The 18,991-nt window shown below is 41.7% G+C and overlaps 1 protein-coding gene across 2 annotated transcripts; it reads right to left on the minus strand.

Annotated features, from left to right (window-relative positions):
* Positions 1 to 306: 306 nt before the first annotated feature.
* LOC142444648 (uncharacterized) lies at positions 307 to 18,130 on the minus strand. Of its 2 annotated transcripts, none has more exons than XM_075545724.1 (5): positions 17,937 to 18,130; positions 15,495 to 15,689; positions 6,447 to 6,570; positions 4,096 to 4,222; positions 307 to 3,369 (listed from the first exon to the last, which is right to left on the minus strand). In XM_075545724.1, the coding sequence occupies exons 2-5, from the start codon at positions 15,495 to 15,497 to the stop codon at positions 1,917 to 1,919; spliced, it is 1,707 nt and encodes a 568-aa protein (XP_075401839.1). In that variant the 5' UTR covers positions 15,498 to 15,689; positions 17,937 to 18,130; the 3' UTR covers positions 307 to 1,916. The 2 variants fall into 2 exon arrangements, with proteins under 2 accessions (XP_075401839.1, XP_075401830.1); XM_075545715.1 differs by having other exon boundaries at positions 17,925 to 18,130.
* Positions 18,131 to 18,991: the final 861 nt, after the last annotated feature.

The following is an 18,991-nucleotide window of genomic DNA, read 5'->3' on the forward strand; positions in this document are numbered from 1 at the left end:
GGTGCCCAAGGGACCAGGTATAAGGCATCATGCAAAAAAAAAAAGATATAAGTGTGTGTATGTATGTGTATATATGTATATATATATCATATTAAATGAAGGGGGAAGTGCAGAGTGGAGACCCAAGGCCCAAGTGTCGGCCAATGGAGATCCCCTCATAGAGGGGTTTAGGAGAGGAGATGGGTTAATTAGGGTGTGAGGTAGTATCGATGAAGAACACAGCTTTCCCCCAGATCCTGGATGCTTCCTCCCCCCAACTACCATGATCCGAATTCTACCTTGCAGGGCTGGATAGGACAGAGGCTGTACACTGGTACATATGAGGGTTGGAGGTACAGGGAATCCAGGGTGGATGATACCTTCAGGACCAAGGGTGTGAGGGACGATGCTGGGAGAGTGGAGGGTGAGTGGGTTGGAAAGGGGGAACTGATTACAAGGATCCACATGTGACCTCTTCCCTGGGAGAGGGACAGCAGAGAAGGGGGGAAGGGAGACTCCGGATAGGGCAAGATATGACAAAATAACGAGGTATAAATTACCAAGGGCATATGAGGGAGGGGGGAATGGGGAGGGAGGGGGGGGAAAAGAGGACCTGATGCAAGGGGCTTACGTGGAGAGCAAATGCCTTGAGAATGATTGGGGCAGGGAATGTATGGATGTGCTTTATACAATTGATGTATGTATATGTATGGATTGTGGTAAGAGTTGTTTGAGTCCCTAATAAAATGTAAAAGAAGAAAAGAGAAAAAAATGATTAGGGCAAAGACTGTACAGATGTGCTTTATACAATTTATGTATGTATATGTATGAACGGTGAAAAGAATTGTATGAGCCCCAATAAATTGTTAAAAAAAAAAACAAAAAAAACCCAAAACAGTTTAGTTGAGTCTGTAAAGATTGATATATATTACATTCTTTTAAAGAATAAGAATCACATTCTTTTAATGGGATCAAATTGAAAACAGTTTACTCCAGAGCACAGATGAGAAGTTCAGGTGGACAGAAACAAATGTCAATGGTGGTGAAGCAATGTGGGCAGAGAAAGAATAGTGACACATGGTGAAGATTATAACAAACTATAGATAACATTGCTAAGAATGGGAATTCCGGAACATTTACTTCTCTGTGTTCATGTGGGACGTGTACATAAACCAAGAGACCATGGTTGAAGCAGGACAAGAGAATGCTGCATGGTTTAAAATAAGGAAAGTTATGTGTCAGCGATATCATTTTACCATACTGGTTCAATGTCAAGTTGAATAAATGAGGCGCTGCACTCTATTATGAAGAAGGTAACATCAGGATAGGAGGAAGACATTAACCTGTGATATGCAGATGACACACTCTTGCTTGCTGAAAAAGAACTTGAAGTTCTTATGATGAAGATCAAAGAATCCAATATGAATTACAACACAATGTGCTCCTCTCCTTGTTCTGAACCCATCCTTTGCTCTGCTGTACTTGCTGCTGCTGCTGCTTATTATCTTATGCTGGTCCCTTTACAGCGTTGGGCTCATCTCCTACGTTCACATGGCTTTCTACACAGGGACCCCTATAATGTCAGGACGCGATCCTCTCCAGCCTATCTTCTTGATGGTTCTAATGTTCCCCGACCCATATGAAATTGGTGCTTTAAACCTATGGAAATGCCACTCACTTTATTTGCGTATCCCCACTGAACCATTTTGTAGGAGTTAGAAGGGCCTAGGACAGCAATTCACACTGCACAGCAGGCTCTCTCCACATGAGGTGTGAAAATTAACTAAGGCCTTTCCAAATTCATGAAGGAGCTCTGGCGGCATAGTGGTTATGCATTGGATTCTTAACAGTTCAAAACGACCACTGCACAGCAGAAAGCTAGCAGAATTCTGTAAAGAATTAGTCTTGGAAACCCTCAGGGGCAGTTCTACTGTATCCTACAGAGTCGTTACTGACTTGATGGCAGTGAATTTGGTTTTTTTATCCCCACATTCATTACTATCATAAGGTGTATTTTCGTGGAAATTTCTAATGTGTTTACGGAAGGACGAGAAACAACTAAAGGTTTTTTTACATTTCTTACATTCGTAAGGCTTCTCTCCACTGTGAGATCTTACATGGTTAGTGAGGTGTGAGGACTGAAAAAAGGCTTTCCCACATTCCTTACATTCATACGGCCTCTCCCCACTGTGTGTTCTTATATGAGTAGTGAGGTGAGAGGACCGACTAAATGATTTCCCACATTCTTTACATGCATATGGCCTGTATCCACTGTGAGTTCTTATATGGCCAGTGAGGTATGAAAACCGACTAAATGATTTCCCACATTCTTTACATTCATATGGCCTGTACCCACTGTGAGTTCTTATATGGCCGGTGAGGTATGAAAGCAGACTAAAGGCTTTCCCACATTCTTTACATTCATAAGGCTTCTCTCCACTGTGAATTTTCACATGTCTAGTCAGTTGCGAAAACTGGGAAAAGGCTTTCCCACATTCTTTACATTCATAAGGCTTCTCTCCACTATGAACTCTTACATGTCTAGTAAGCTCTGAAAACTGTCTGAATGCTTTCCCACATTCCTTACATGCATAAGGCCTCTCTTCACTGTGTGTTCTGCTATGGGTAGTGAGGTGTGAGGAACGACTAAAGGTTTTCCCACATTCCTTACATTTGTATGGCCTCTCTCCACTGTGGGATCTTAAATGTACAGTTAGAGATGATGCACGACTAAAAGCTTTCCCACATTCCTTACATTCATAAGGTTTCTCACCACTGTGAGTTCGCATATGTGAAGTGAGGGAAGAGGGAAAACTAAAGGCCCGGCCACATTCCTGACATTCATATGGCCTCTCTCTATTGTGAGTTTGCATATGTGTGCGGAGGAATGAGGAACAACTAAATGTTTTCCCACATTCCTTACATTCAAAAAGTCTCTCGTCACTGTGTGATTTTATATGTCTGTATACACTTGAGAGATGACTAAATGCTTTCCCACACTCCTTACATTCATAAGGTCTCTCTCCACTTTGAGTTCTTATATGTGTGTTGAGAGGTAAGGAACAATGACAAGGTTTCCCATAATCCTTACATTTACAAAGTTTCTCCTTCACATGAGGTTTTAAGTAAAAGAAACAAGCACCATCTTCTCCACATCCTTTAAAATGGTAAGGTTTATACCCAGTTTGAGATCTGATGTGCTTAAATGCTGAATGATCCACGAAGCCTTTTCCATTCTCAAGGAATTCAAACAGATTTAAAACAGCAGGGGTTTTGTTGAGATTCGTGAGATTTCCAATAGAACCGAAAGCTTTGCCATGCTGACTACTTGCTTCACATCTATTGTCTTTACCATCTTTTCTTCCACAAAGGCTATCTCCTGCATACATTCTGTGAAAATTGGAAATCATTTTGTTAGAATTAAATTTGTAACCATTCACAATTGTGTCTGTTTTCTACCCTGAGTTGTTTCATGCTGCATAGGCTCAATCATCTCACAGAAGCCACTACCACTACATTCACATAGCCTTTAACTCGGTGGTCCTCAACCTGTAGGGGATCGAAAGACCCTCACAGTTATGAAGTAGCAACGAAAATAATTTTATGGTTGGCGGGGGGGGAGGGGCACCACAACATGAGGAACTGTGTGAAAGCGTTGTGGCTTTAGGAAGGTTGAGAACCACTGCTCTAACTAATGAAGCTTTGTAGTTTGGCACAAATGAAATATGTTTCAAATCAATCAATGTCTAATTCACATTTATAAGGCTTTGTATTTTCCACTTATGGAAATAGTGTGTTGGGAAAATTATGCAAACACACCACCTTGGAGGATTTTTACCCATGCACACGTCATGACACTTTAAGACTCTTCTGAGGCAGTGCCTGCTTGCTTGCTCACTCACTCACTACAATTGAGTTGATGCCAACTCATAGCAACCCTACTGGACAGGGTTTCCGAGAGAAGACTATAACTGTTTACGGGAGTAGAAAGCCCCATCTTTCTTCTGAGGCATAGCTGGTGGTTTCATACTAAAGTCCATGTGAATCCCAGCCCAATGCATGACCAGTACACCACCAGGGCTCCTCACTGCTCACTGTCATGTGAGTAATATTTACCTCATGTGCTGTTCCTGGTTGTTGTGCTGATGTTCGATGCCATGGAATCCAGAGATTTCTCCTAATATGGGGGACCAGGAGTCATTCTTCATAGTGAATGTATGCTCATTATTATCCTGTCTGAAAACTGACGCAGAAATATTAAGTGGCATTTCAAAAGAAGCAACAAAACATTAAAGAATCTTATGAGCAATGTAAATGCAAAGAAAGATTGGCTTTGAAGCACTTGGTAGTTACCAGAATTTGGCAATGGCAAATAGAAAGAACTAGTTGACATTTTACCATCTCAGGAGGTAGCATATGCGCAAGAACCAATGGTGTGAAGGAAGAAGTTCAAGCTGTAATGAATGCATTAGCCCAAAATTAGAACTGACAGAAGACCTATTGACATGCTCCAGAAAGCTGAAGAAGCATGGGAAGCACAAAACCATCTGTGGCAGTTACATAAGCTTTTGTCAACTTGAGCAAAGGGGTGGAGTCTAGACTGTCAATCAAGTCATAGCCTATGAGGCCTCTGTGTGGGTATTGGCCTTCTCCTGAGAATTCTGGGAACACCTGTCTTCTCCCTGGAGGTGGGGCACACTGCTTCATATTTCCTGTTGACAAGTCCCATGGAGACACATTGATGGACCCAGAGCCCTGGAGCTGGAGGAGCCACATGGATACACACGCCAGCACGGAGATGCTTCTACCGCCAGGGGATTTACAAGACTTTCTACCAGCTGGCATGTGATCTTCCTGCAGTCGGCATCATTGCTTGGCTGCATAAGTTTAAAGAGGAATTTAAGGCCTAGTCTCGGACACATGGGCTAACATCGGACTTATGGACCTGATCTGGAGTGAGCTGGGATGTTTCTTAATGTATAATTGTGCTTTGATATAAAGTTCTCTCTTACACATATGTAAGCATAAATGAATTCATTTCTCTAATCTACTCAGACTAACACACCATCGATGGCAGGAAATGTGGAAGACAGCTACTGGCCAACAGACTAGAAGAGATCCATATTTGTGTTCATCCCAAAGAAAGGTGATCCAATAGAATTCACAAATTATACAACAATATCGTCAATATCACACACAAATAAAATTTTGTTTAATGTCCTCCAACAATGGTTGTACAGTACATTGACAGGAAACTGCCAGAAGATCAGGCAGGAATCAGAAGAGGATGTGGAACAAGGGACATCATTGCTGATGTCAGATGGATCTTGGCTCAAAGCACAGAATATCAGAAAGATGTTTACTTGTGTTTCATTGACTATGCTAAGGCATTGGACTGTGTGAACTATAATAAACAGTGGATAATAGGCATTTGGGAACACTTCATTATGATCATTCAGAACTCATACATGGATCAAGAGGCAGCTGTGTGAACAGAACAAGGGAATACTTCATGGTTTAAAATTGGGAAAGGTATGCATCAGGGTTGTAGCTTCTCACAAAATTTGTTCAATCCATATGCTAAATGAATCATCAGAGAAGCCAGATTGCATGAAGTGTAGCATAGTATCAGGATAGGAGGAAGGCTTACTAACAACCGGTGGTAAGCAGATGACATTAGCTTGCTTGCCGAACGTGAGGAGGAACTGAAGCACTTGCTGATGAAGATCAAGGATTGTAACCTTCACTATGTATTACAACGGAATGTAAGGAAGACCAAAATCTTCACAACTGGCCCAATAGATAACATCATGATAAATGGGGGAGAAGGTTGGAAGTTCTCAAGGATTCTGTCTTACTTTGGTCCACAATCAATGATCATGGAAGCAGCAGGAAAGAGATCAAAAGGCATATTGCATTAGGCAAATCTGCTGCACAAGCCCTCTAAAGTACTGAAGAACAAAGAAGTTACTTTAAGGACTAAGGTGTATCTCACCCAAGCAGTGGCATTCTCCGGTGCATCAAATGCAAGTGAAAACTGTGCACTGAATCAGAAAAGTCATGGAAGAATCAATTCAACTGAATTGTGCTGGAGAAGAGTGTTGAATGCACCATGGATGCTAAAAGGACCGACAGCTCTGTCTTAGAAGAAGAACGGGAGGGTGCACGCTCGAGGAAAGAATGGCAAGGTTTCATCTTACATACTTTGGACACATTATCAGGAGAGACTATGCCCTGCAAAAGGACGTGATGTTTGGAAAAACGAGGGGTGGCGAAAAAGAGGAAGGTCCTTGAGAAAAACTGACATAGCGGCTGAATCAACGGGCTCAGGCACAGAAGCAATTGTGGAAGTGGCGCAGTACCTTGCAGTGTTTCGTTCTGTTGTGCATAGGATTGCTATGGGCCTACTAGATGGTACCTAACAACAACAACAGAGAACCACAGAAGATAAATGAAACTATCCTTACCTGAGTCCAGGTTCTTCAAGGTCTCCACCATCACATCTCTGTAGAGTTTTCTCTGAGAAAAATCCAACAAAGTCCATTCTTCTTGGCTAAATTCCACAGCTACATCTTCAAAGACCACTGAGTCCTAAAATATCATACAGACTGAATCATCAAGGGACCTTACCTACTGTGTGCAAAAGGATGGTGTAAGCTAACACAAGTCTTCAAATGTTTGTAAACTCTTACATTATAAGCCCCACTCAATTACAATTTAATGTCACACACTATGCATGCAAATGTTCAAACTTTCACAGTACACAGCAAAGTTATTAGGAAAACTGGACTACCGTGGCCAAAGTGTTACAGAATGCATATGCTTCTGATAAGAAAGCCATGATGATAGAATGGTTTTCAGAAAACAATTCTACAAAAAAACCCAACATGTAAACAGAATTTTAAATGTTCCACTCACGACAGTGAGTGGAGCATGACAGTAACTCCAAATTGTCAGTAAGTATGTTTTGTACCCAACCCAGCCATGCCATGGAATGTTACACTGACACCCCGAGACAGTCAAATCGTCCCACAATTCATCATCCCACCATTTTCTGGTTGTCTCTAAAAGTAAACAAATCATAAATGATTTCACGTCTTTAAAAAAATGCATTTACACATATATAAGAAAAGGATGAAATAGGATTTCCTCCTTTAAAATCTTTCTAGAGCTACTAAAAACTGGCACTTACAAAATAGTTGGTAAGAATGTTCCTCTGGATTGTACAAGATGATAGATAACAGGGCCAACTGATAAGACATGGTACATAAACATTAATCTGACGGCTTCTTTTTCTCCTGCTTCACCACAGGCTGGACTAATCATTTTCCATTTCTGACAAATAAATCTTTAGTTTCTTGGTTAGCAAGTACCTTGAGCTTTTTTCTTCTGTGTTTCCCTATTGCTTGTACCTTTTGTCTGGATTTATCTTTTCCTGCTGCATTTTTGCGTTTCATCTTCAATTTTGCAGGCACAGGTTGTCCTGACAGTCTCACAAATCTCCTCTTGAGATCCTCCTTCACCAATTCTTTGCTGAGAAGACCTTCCTTTGTGGCATATTGGCTGTGGGGAGTGCTTGTGGACGCCTGACAACCTCAGGACACCGAGAGTTTTCTCCAAGCTGGGTTGCCTGGCCTGCTGCCCAAGCTGCTAGGACCCGTGGTGGGAGGAGGTGGGAGAACTAGATGGAACTGGATTGGGATCCTACCTCATCATCGTGATTGTTGGATTCTTAGGTCATAAGTGTAACAATATTTCTAAAATACCAAACTGATCACTCTACACTTTGACTCTGATCTGTAGAATGTTATTCCTCTGTATGCTTATGGTTCATAATAGACAGGAAAATTAGTAGAAGGGAAAGAAATTCTCGGTGAATCAAAGATCATTTCTACATTCATTGCTTTGTGGAAAAATCAAATTCATCTTCTTCCAAAACATCTACCACAACACAAACCAAAACATACAGCACAAGCTAAACACAAGATGAGCAATTAGTAATTGGGAAGGAGTGCGGGATTGGCAGCTTTTTCTATTCACTCAACAAACACAGCAAGCATCAGAAGCAAAGTCATATAGAGAAGTTCAGAATTAACAGACTGGAAATATAATACAACTGTGATTTACATACAAGGGCTCTTATTGGACAATTAGACCATATGCAATAAATAAACAGGTAATATGAGCAGAGAGATAGAAAATTAAAAAAACCAACAGGAAGTTCTTCAATAAAGAAGGCCCTTAATTGGATCAGCAATAGAATCAGCACAGATAAGGAGAAATCAGTGAGCTTATGAGAGGTTAATGAAAACTAAAATAAAAAGGCACTGTAATAACAGAAAGGTGAATTGATTATTAAAAACCTCAGAAATAAAGTACAATAGATATATAATGAGAATACTAAGATAAATATGTGAAATACTAAGAGCTAGAAATTTCACAAATTAATAATAAACACCAAAGAGACCCAGGTGTGTATGTACATATATCTATCTATCTATCTAAATATATATCTAGAAGTATATGGGGCTTCTCAATAAATCTATGGACCTATAGCCCTTGGACTTAAGGCCAAAATTATATGGCGTGAGAAACTGATGATAATCCTTGTTCTGAATCTGGCCTGTACCTCTGGCAGCTCCCTGTCAATGTGCTGCTACATCATTGAATGATCTTCGGCAAAATTTTACTTGCATGTTATAGTATTGATATTGTTGCTAATTTCTGTGCTCTGTGGATTCACCTTTGGAATAGGTACAAATATGGATCTCTTCCAGTGGGTTGGCCAGGTAAGCTGTCTCCCAAATTTCTTGGCATAGAGAAGTGAGTGCTTTGAGTGCTTCATCACATGTTGAAATATTTCAGTTGGTACTCCATCCATTCCTGGAGCTCTGCTTAGCTACTGCTTTCAATGACGTTCTTCCTTTAGTACCATTAGTCCTTGCTTATATGCTACCTCTCGACAAGAAAGGTGGGATAAGACAAATAAGTTGAAGAACCTAGGCTCTAAAGCTGACTCAACTCTTGAGAAGGATCTGAAGGGCTCCTGCTTTAGGAGCCAGATCACACCAGAATCCCTAGTGCTCAGCCTCTTCTAGTCATTTCTGAAACTTTCTCCTGACTGACTTAAATGAATGTACAGATAGATGTCTCTGGTTACTAGGTTTCTGTTGTCTCTGATTACTGAGTTTAAACACAGAGCTCTAACTTAGATATTTGATTTGTATTAGACAATTTCATAACAATTAGACCCTTGTAACTATTGTATACTTCTGAGTGGATTCCGGGGAAATACATTAACTACCACATTTTATTTATATTATATTTTAAAGTAATGTTAGTGTGTTTTTCCAACAGATAAAATCTTTAGCATTCAAATTTCACTCTCACTTAAAGCAATCTTAGTTAGATTTGTTCCTGGTCTTGTCCTCAAGTATATGATTCATATTTCATCAGCTATGTTAGATAACCTACTTTATCTTACACTTTCTTAAGCATCATGCCAGTTTCATTATGTAAATGTAAGCAAGTAGAAATACAAATTTTTATTTATCTTATTTTCTTATGAAGAAGATAGCTTGGAATTTATACTAGCTTTTTTTTCAGTTAACAAAATATCCCAGAGATCTGTTTATAACAATTCATAAACACCTAGGGTCTAAAGTGCAAAAGAGTTCCATTGATACTGCATTTGGCAGGTCTATTATAGTTTTTTCCTTTTTCCTTTTTAACCTCACCATGACCATGAATACACATTTGGATGGTTTCTAACATGTGCCTTACACAAAATTCATTCTGAGATCAAAGTTTAGGGAGGGGAGAAAAAAAGAGGTGCTGATACCAAGGGCTCAATAGAAAGGCACTCTCTGGAAAAGAACGATGGCAACATTTGTACAAATATGCCTGATACAACTGATATATGGATTGTAATAAGCATTGTAAGAGCTCTCATTAAATGATTTATAAATAAATAAATAGATGCCTGATATGTAAATGCATTCCTGATTTATGGCAAGTTAATCAAAATGAAGGGGTTATGCAATTACTTGGTTACATTAATATATGAAAATCACATATCTTTTCCAAATTTAATACTATTTTAAACTATATTATATATAAACAAAGACTGCATGAAGCTTTTCATAAAGTCTTACTAACACTGATTTAAATAACCAAGTTCTGCATTGTGGTAGTTACATTATCAGGTGTCAATTTGAGAGGACTACACGTGAGGGGGTGGAGTCTGGCCTATCAATCAAGATATAACCAATGAGGTTTCTGAGTGGGCACGGCCTTCCCCTAAGGATTCTTGGAATACCTGGATTTCCTCCTTGGAGGCAGGAGACAGACTCTCTCTTTCTCTTTCTCTCTCTCTCTCTCTCTCTCTCTCTCTCTCTCTCTCTCTCTGCACACTCCCTTGGAGACTCTCTACTAACAAGGCTAACTTCCTGGAGACATTCCTGAGGAGAAGCCACCTGGCCCTACCCTGATGCAACCAGACCTCTGGAGCATCAGAAGCCACGTAGAGACCCCTGCAAGCGCTGAGATGCTTACACCACCACTGGACCCAGAAGACTTCCTACCCACTTCCCTGTGATCTCCCTGCAATCAGCATCATTGCATGTGCTTTGTGAGTCTGAAGAGGACCTTATAGATTGGTATTGGACATAAGGGCTAATATTGGACGTATGTACTTGATCGGAACCAGGCTGGGATGTTTTCTCAATATTCAATTGCCCTTATATATAAACTTCTTTCTTATTCATGTATGAAAGTGTCCATGGATTGGTTCCTCTAGTCTACCCAGACTAACACATGCATGAAACCCAAGATATTTATATTACTGTTTTAAATAGATTAGTGTTCTTCAACAGAACCTGTATATGGATCAAGAGGCAATCTACATAAACAGAACAAGGGAATTACTAATGGTTGAAAATCAGGCAAGGTGCATGTCAGGGTTGTATCCTTTCACCAGGGTTATTCAACCTAAATATTGTGTAAATAACAGAAGCTGGTCTATGGAGCAGTGTATTAACCTGGAAATAACTATTATTTGTATATTAGGATGGTATTATCATTGCTATTATTGTAGTTTTACTTCTTATATCTTAAATCATAACTAATACCTTGCTTGGTTCTGTATCCTTTGTGCTTTCTACGAATACAATTACGCTGTACGGGTTCTTTGGTTCACAGTTTCATTGGAAGGACCTTATGAGTTGCTCATTCACTTAATCGTTGCACATTGTACCCTGGATAGAACATACTGCAACAATAATTGAGCAGTTAATTTTTGGAGGATATTTGCCAAGTCTTAGTTGGATACTAATATAAACATTGCTTTTATAGTTTCAGTTCTTACATTTAAGTTGCTGATTCATTTTGAGCCCTGGTGGCATAGCGGTTATACGTTGGGCTGTGATCCAAAAGGTCAGCAGTTTGAAAACCACCAGCTGCTCCTTGGGAGAATGTGGGGCTTTCTACTCCTGTAAACAGTTACAGTCTCAGAAGCTCAAGGGGCAGTTCCACCTTCTCGTATAAGGTCACTACACCCACTCAATGGTAGTAAGTTTGAGGGTTTTTTTTTTTTTAAATAGGGATCAACACTGCATTAGGCAACTCTACTGCACACGATCTCTTTAAAGTGTTGAAAAGCCAGCGTGTTGCTTTGAGAACTAAGGTACTCCTGATCCAAGTTATGGTATTTTCAATTGCCTCATCAGCATGTGAAAGTTGGATACTGAATAGAAAACTGATGAAAAAATCCATGCATTTGAACTATGGTATTGGCAAAGAATATTTCAAGTACCAGTGACTGTCAAAAGGAAAACCAGATCTATCTGGAGGAAGTACAGCGAGGATGCTGCTCCTTAGAGGCAAGGATGGCGAGACTTCATCTTATATACTTTGGGCATGTTATCAGTCGAGACTAGTCCATGGAGGACATCTTGCTTGGTATAATCCAGGGTCAGTGAGAAAGTGTAAGCCCCTCCATGAGATGACCTTATCACAGTGGCTGCAACTATGGGCTCAAATATAAGAATAATTGTGGGGACAGTGCAGGATATGGTGGTGTTTCCTGCACCCCCTCAGGGGCCAATATTACTGATTTGGGGAGACACAGCTTTAGAATAACTTTTGTATCACTTAAAATAGGCATTCTTGTGTATGTCTGAAGTATTTTATTCATGAAATAAAATAATTATCAGTACATGTGGTAGTTACATAATCTGGTGTCAGCTTCAGATTAGTCAGAGTAAAGGGGGAGAGTTTAACCTATCAATCAGGTCACAGCTTTATGACCTCATTTGGAAGCACTACGGAGAATAATAGCTCACTGGTGGCCAGACCCACTCTCCCTGTGAGACATTCCTGTTGACAAGCCACATGAAGAGACACTGATGGAGCCAGAGCCCTAGAGCTGGAGGAGCCACCTGGAGACCCACGCCAGTGCTGAGATGCTTCCACAAGACTTTCCACCCACTGTGCTGTGACTTTCCTGCATTCGGCATCATTGCATGTGTTGCGTGAGTCTGAAGAGGAATTTATAGACTGGTATTGAAGATATGGGTTTATATCAGACTTATGGACTTGGACTGAACTGGGCTGGGATGCTCTCTTAATATATATACAATTACTCTTTGATGTAAAGCTCTTTCTTATACACATAGGAGTGTCTTTGGATTTCTTTCTCTGGTCAACGCAGACTAACACGATACATGACAAACTCATGCTGAGACTTGCTTGCAGTTGAAGTTATGACCATGAGAACTTAAATTCACTCACCTGTGGGTTTTAGACATATCCAAGAAAGGTCCTGTCCACAAAGTACTCTGGGATCAAGCAAGATTAACCAGACTCTTTCTTGTACCCTCCAAAACATCAGGTAGCCCCTAAGGCTACACAGCACAGAAATCTCTGGCTCTCAAGGGTCCACCTGCTCCTTACAATGAATGTATGTGAATGGGTAAGTGGAGAGAATGGTGCTTTACTAGTGGGAAAAGTGGCAGTGGCAGCATTAATGGCCAAAATTAAAATGCTATGAAAATTCATCACCACTGTTCTACCTGATACTGCTGCTCTCAGTTAAGCAACGGATCGCATTTTTAGAAAGGAGGTGCCTCACGTAGAATAGCTTTGAACAGCCCAAGAAAGCACCTGTTCTTTTTTGAAAATTGAATGTTGTGCGTCATTTAGAAAATGTAGCCCTCCTAAACTACCTCTTTGTTCACTAACAAAGATAATTATTGATGAATAGAGATCAAGGTTGGTTGGTTTTCTGGGTGAGAAATGTAATGTTAAAAACTAGTTTGGCTTTCTTTGCATCTTAATAAGTAGAATTATTTTTTGAACTTGCTTATATTGCTGGTGGTAGATGTATGCAATGCATCGATAAAAGGGGAAGGAAGCCCTGCACACCTTTCCTCCAATACTGCAGGTTCAAGGAAGCTTGAGTAAGAAGTGGGTAGGTGGCACTGTAAAAGCAAGGCAAGAAGGGTGGCTGTAGTGTAGTTGACATATCCAATATTGTGGTAGTTACATAATCTTGTGTCAACTTGATAGAGTGAAGGGGTGGAGCCTAGCCTGTCAAACAGAACACAGCCTGATGATGCTTCCCTGTGGGTGTGGCCTTCTCATGAGGATTCTGAGAACTTCCTCTCTTTGTCACTGGAGGTGGGACACACTTTCCTCTCAGCTACACATTCCTGTTGACAAGCAACATGGAGCCACGCTGATGGCATCCAGAACCCTGGAGATGCGTCCTCCACCATTGGATCCACAAGTCTTTTTACTGACTGGCCTGTGACCTTACTACATTTTACATCACTGCATGTAACTGTGTGAGTATGAAGTATGATTTATGGACTAGTATCACATTTATGGGCTAATATCAGATTTAGGGATTTCAGCTGGGCCGGGCTAGGATGTTTTCTTAATATATAATTACTCTTTGAATATAAATCTTTTACACACGAGTATCTCTGGATTTGTTTCTCTAGCCTACCCAGTCTAACACAAATATGGATTCTCCTAATGAAGGATGCTGGGATCGAGAAAGAATGACTAAAGAGATGGTCACTATGTCAAGATTTAATCAAGGACATTGACTAACCTCCCCTCTTCAGTGCCATCTCCTCGCCCCCAGGTTTTAAGAGTCTACTTTCTCCTTCAGTCCCCATGTGGAGCTGCTTTTAAAGTGCTGGTACCACATCCCTTCCCACTTGTGACTTATCACAGAGTATATAAGTGTTCTAACAAAGGCCCTTGGTGCCCGCCAACATTATAACTTAAGTACATGATCAGCTTTTTGTAGTTCTGTCTGTGAGAATCTGCACTGAGTTTCTGTACTGTTTACCAGAAATCCAAGCAACCTGGTTTTAGACCAGGCCTTTCCAAGAGTGTTTAGAAGCGGCATTACTTACTTCCATGACTCTGGGTCATTCCAGTGGTACAACCCACCTGCTGGTCAGGCAGGACAACGACATCACCTGATATCCTCAGATCCTTTAGTTAAAATTTATCTAGCTCACTGCCCTTGAGTTGATTCTTACTCATAGAGACCCTGTACAATGGAGTAGAACTTCCCCTGTGGGTTTCTGAGAATGTAAATCTTTATGGGAATAAAAAGCCTCTTCTTTCTTCTGTGAATGTGGCTTGGTTGGTGGATTCGAATTGCTGGCCTTGTAGTTATCAGCCCAATGTATAACCACGCCACCACCAGGGCTCCTCTTAGCTGAGAAGAACCCTTCACATTTAGATTTTATTCCAAGATATGGGGACTAGTCAAGAATTTAAGAAATGTACCACCAGCTCTAGGTACAGAAAAGCTGGAAAGAGAGGTAATTGGATTGGGTCTCATTTTGCTTGCACGGCTGAAAGTCTCAAATAAAACTATCCCTCACTGGAAAAACAATGGTGGTTTTTGAAGTGCCTGGACATGGTTCAGTCTGGATTTCTCTCATGGTCACGAGAGCACCAAACCCACACAGGACCCTACAGAGAGTCAGAGTTCTTCTTCTAATAACTTTCTCCCTTTCTTTACCCTATCAAGCCCTGTGTGAGGTAGAGGGGTAGTTTTGGAACTGCACAGAAAATCCTCCAGTGCCAGGGAGATGCCAAGAACACTGTATGCCATGATGAGACAAGGAGCGCTGTGGGGAGCCTTGGGTGCAGCCCTCTCAGTCACAGCTCTCTGTCTTTAGGCTCTGGTCAGGACATTCTGTCCTTTTGTACAGAACACTGATGCCCAGCGTGGGGATGTTACGGCTGTATGGTGCTAGCTCAGTCACATGAAAGGTAACCCGAAGCATTCAAGGCTTGATAAAAATCAAGAGGAAGGGCTCAGTGACAAGCTTATGACGCCTCTGAGGATTCAGTCCCTTGGCTTTCTGTGTCTCTTTTAACTTCATAGAAGAACTTCGGAGCCCACAGTCCATAGTTGTTTCCCCATCAAATCATACTTAGCCACATCCCATTACAGTAAGAATCACCCAGTTCTCTGTGGTACTCACCATGTCCTGCTCCGGCTTCTGGGAGTGAAATGAATCGTCTCTCTGAACCTAGGAAGCCACTTCCGTAAGAGGGATGGGAGTAGAAGGAGAGCCACAAGAGAGATGAACAATGTTTGGTCCACACACCAATCAAAAGAGAGGTGACAGGGAGGATGTGCAAGACGAGGCTAAGCCTCCGATGGCCACACCTGTGACCTAAAATGGAAGAATAAGGAAAGTGGGCAGTGTTCATTAGGCGGGACAGACAGGGTCATGGCCATCAGTTCTCTCCCTGGGCAACACTCCCTCCTCGGCTCAAAGCAATGTTCCTCCTGAAGGATGATGTAGCTGTCTATTTATTTTGCATTACACTTTTTATACTACATGCCCGATGGCAAATTTATACAAATTACAGCTAGAATACAGGGGCTACAAAATCCATTCAGATAATGGTTAGAAAAACATCACTTCCAAAGGTAAATTAGATTCAAGCAGCTAAATAAAGGACTCAAGCTCTCCATTTTGCTAATTTCACACGGCTGAAAATGTAGCAAGTCTTCGCCTACTCAGGGAACTATTCATAATATACAGCATAGTTAAGGACGAGTAGTTTCAAGTTTTTAATGTGTTTAGCATGGATGTCAGAACATCTAACAAGTTCACTCTGCACAATGCTAATGAGCGTGTGTGAGGTCTTTGCAAACTGTAAGGTACTGTGCAGATGTCAGTCAACACTATTATTACTGTTCAGGGAGTCCACTGAACTGGGGGGGGAGAGACTAGTTGGTGTAACTGACAAAAATGGCTTAATAGACCATGTTAAAAAGAATGCAGCTATTATTTCAAGAACACATTGTAAAACAACAGGTATGAGAAGTGTGACCAGATGTGATATGAAGACAAGAAATTCTAGAAGCCTTTGATGACTACATAAAGTACTACACCACTTATGAATTACATGTCGTATTTTTTACTAACTTCCCCACATCCCTGAAAATAATCTCTTTTTAAAAAGTGAACCCATCTCCTCTGCATACAGCCAAAAGACATCCTGTTAAGTTATGGATATGCTGCTTCAACCAGCTCTTGTAAAAACTCAGCGGTCAAGTTCAAATAAAGTTGTACTACTCTCATGGATGGCCCAGAACACTGGCGGGTGTATACTCTGCTGCTGATTTAAGGTCAGGAACAGAGCCTATATTCTTGTCAAATGGTTACAGCAAATCTAAAACTTCACATAGCATAATGAATCTATGAACATGAACTTGTCCGGAGACTACAACTAGGTGTGTTTTAACATGCTGTAAATCCTTTTGGATCCATAATCGATGGTCACGGAAGCAGCAGTGAAGAAATCAAAGGATGCATTGCATTAGGTAAATCTGTTGTACAAGACATCTGTAGTGTGTTGGAAACCAAGGAGGTCCCTGTGAGGAATAAGGTGTGCCTGACGCAAGCCATGGTATTTTTAATTGTCTGAATGTGAAAGTTGGACATTGAATAAGGAAGACTGAAGAATTGAGGCATTTGAATTATGGTGCTGGTGAAGAATACTAACGGACTGCCAAAAGAACTAACAAATCTGTCTTGGAAGAAGTACAGCCAGGATGTTCCTTAGAGGCATGGATGGTGAGACTTTGTCTGACGTACTTTGGACATGTCAGGAGAAACTAGTCCCTGGATAAGGTTATCATTCTTGGTAGAGGGGCAGTGAAAAAGAGGAAGGCCTTCAGCCAGATGGACTGACATGGTGGCTGCAACAAAGGGCTCAAGCATAGGAACAATTGTGAGGATGACCCAAGATTGGGCCGTGCTTCATTCTGTTGTGCACAGGGTTGCTTTGGGTTGGAACCAACTTCATGTCATGGAACAATAATCTGTTTCATGTACCTTCGGCAGTCATCCTTCTTTGAGTACCCCTATCTGTTTGACTGTGCTCCTCGAGTACCCCAAAAGACCAAACTCAAACTCTATACATTGTGTGGCCACCTGCCCCTATGCCTAGTTTGTTCCCCATTATTAACTCCCTCCCCCCACCCCCACCCCCACCCCCCGCCGCCAAATTAAGCACTCAGGATTAACTTGGGGAGAATTAGGCTACAGCTGCCAGACCGCCGGCTAATACAGGCTTACTAACTTTGATTAAAGTTGCGTGTGGGTTAATTGATCTCATTCGGGCACATCAGCGTTCAAGCAGGGGAATCTATTCCCCACCATAATATGCCCTTCTGGCCAGCAATACTTAAAACAAGGTCCTGTTTCAAGGAAGCTAGGGAAACCAAGGGGAAGGGGGGAGTCGGGCTGGGGTGCTAGCAGGGTATTTACACTCGATCCGACTACCCTGCGACTCTGTGCAGCCCGTGACCCTGCATTTGTCATTAACCTCAGTGAAGCGGAGGCTGCTGGCCTAGGAACCACTTATTGGTCACCGAGGGTTCACACGAATTGTACCTGTGAACGCACAGAGAGGCTCGGCGGCGCTGAAACAGCGGCGGCTCCGGAAGTGGTGCAGCCCGGGAGGAGTCGGGGAGTCGGAGCGCCCAGGGCCGCGCGGGGACGGCGGCAGCGCACGCAGATCCCGGCACAGAAGAATGGACGGCGGGAGACGGCGACCAGATGCAAAAGTCACCTCCGCTGACAACTGGGCTTCAGGTACTTCCGTGTTGCGCCCTGCGGAGCGTACTTCCGCTTCCGGTTCCTGGACTTTGTGCCTCGGTGTAAGAGTTCCGTCTGCAGACCAACAGCGCTCCGCTGTCTAGTGACCGTGGAGTTCCGTGACTTCCTGTTAGACGTGGGATCTGTTGGCTGCTGGCTGTATATCCCCTGAAGAGAAACGCCAAGGTTTTATGAACTGTATATTTAAGCTTAACGGCAGAATTTAATAGGTCAAACAGGTCTAATATGTTTGGAAGCAGAGAAAGTATATAATTGCATATTTAGCTATCTGAAAAATGTTTTATAATGCTGATTGGTTTAGAGAAATTATTTGGGTTTTTTTTTTCTCTCGTAAAATCATGGCCCATTTTTAGACTCCTAGAAGTCGACCGTGTTGGCGTCCATTCTAAAGTTTGTTATTTAATACCCTTCCTCAGGAGTAGGGCACCAACTGATCGCTGAAGAACTTGGAGAGTTATCCAGGGAAAGAGGGAAGCAATTGTAAGGAGCAGTATGTTAGCAGTGAAGTACTTTTAAAAATGACAATGATATGTTACCCTTTTTAGTAGGCATAACAGATATATAGCAAATTGCATAGAGTAAACGCTTCCTAAGTTTATCAGACCATGACTTTTTTCATATGTACACATGATGGGATAGAACAGGGACTTCTGCCTGCTAAGGGAACAGTGGACTCGGAGAGAAGAGGTCAGATAAACATTCTAACTTTGAGACCAGGCCGGGTGCATATCCTGAGATAAGTCTGAAAGAAAACATGCAGGAGACGCAAGGACAGACTAAATGAACTAAAGGAACTAATTAGGAAGGTGCTTGACCATGTGCAGAACTGTGATCTCCACGCC

This window comes from Tenrec ecaudatus, chromosome 1 (assembly GCF_050624435.1).
Source record: "Tenrec ecaudatus isolate mTenEca1 chromosome 1, mTenEca1.hap1, whole genome shotgun sequence".
Classification (NCBI taxonomy): Eukaryota; Metazoa; Chordata; class Mammalia; order Afrosoricida; family Tenrecidae; genus Tenrec; species Tenrec ecaudatus.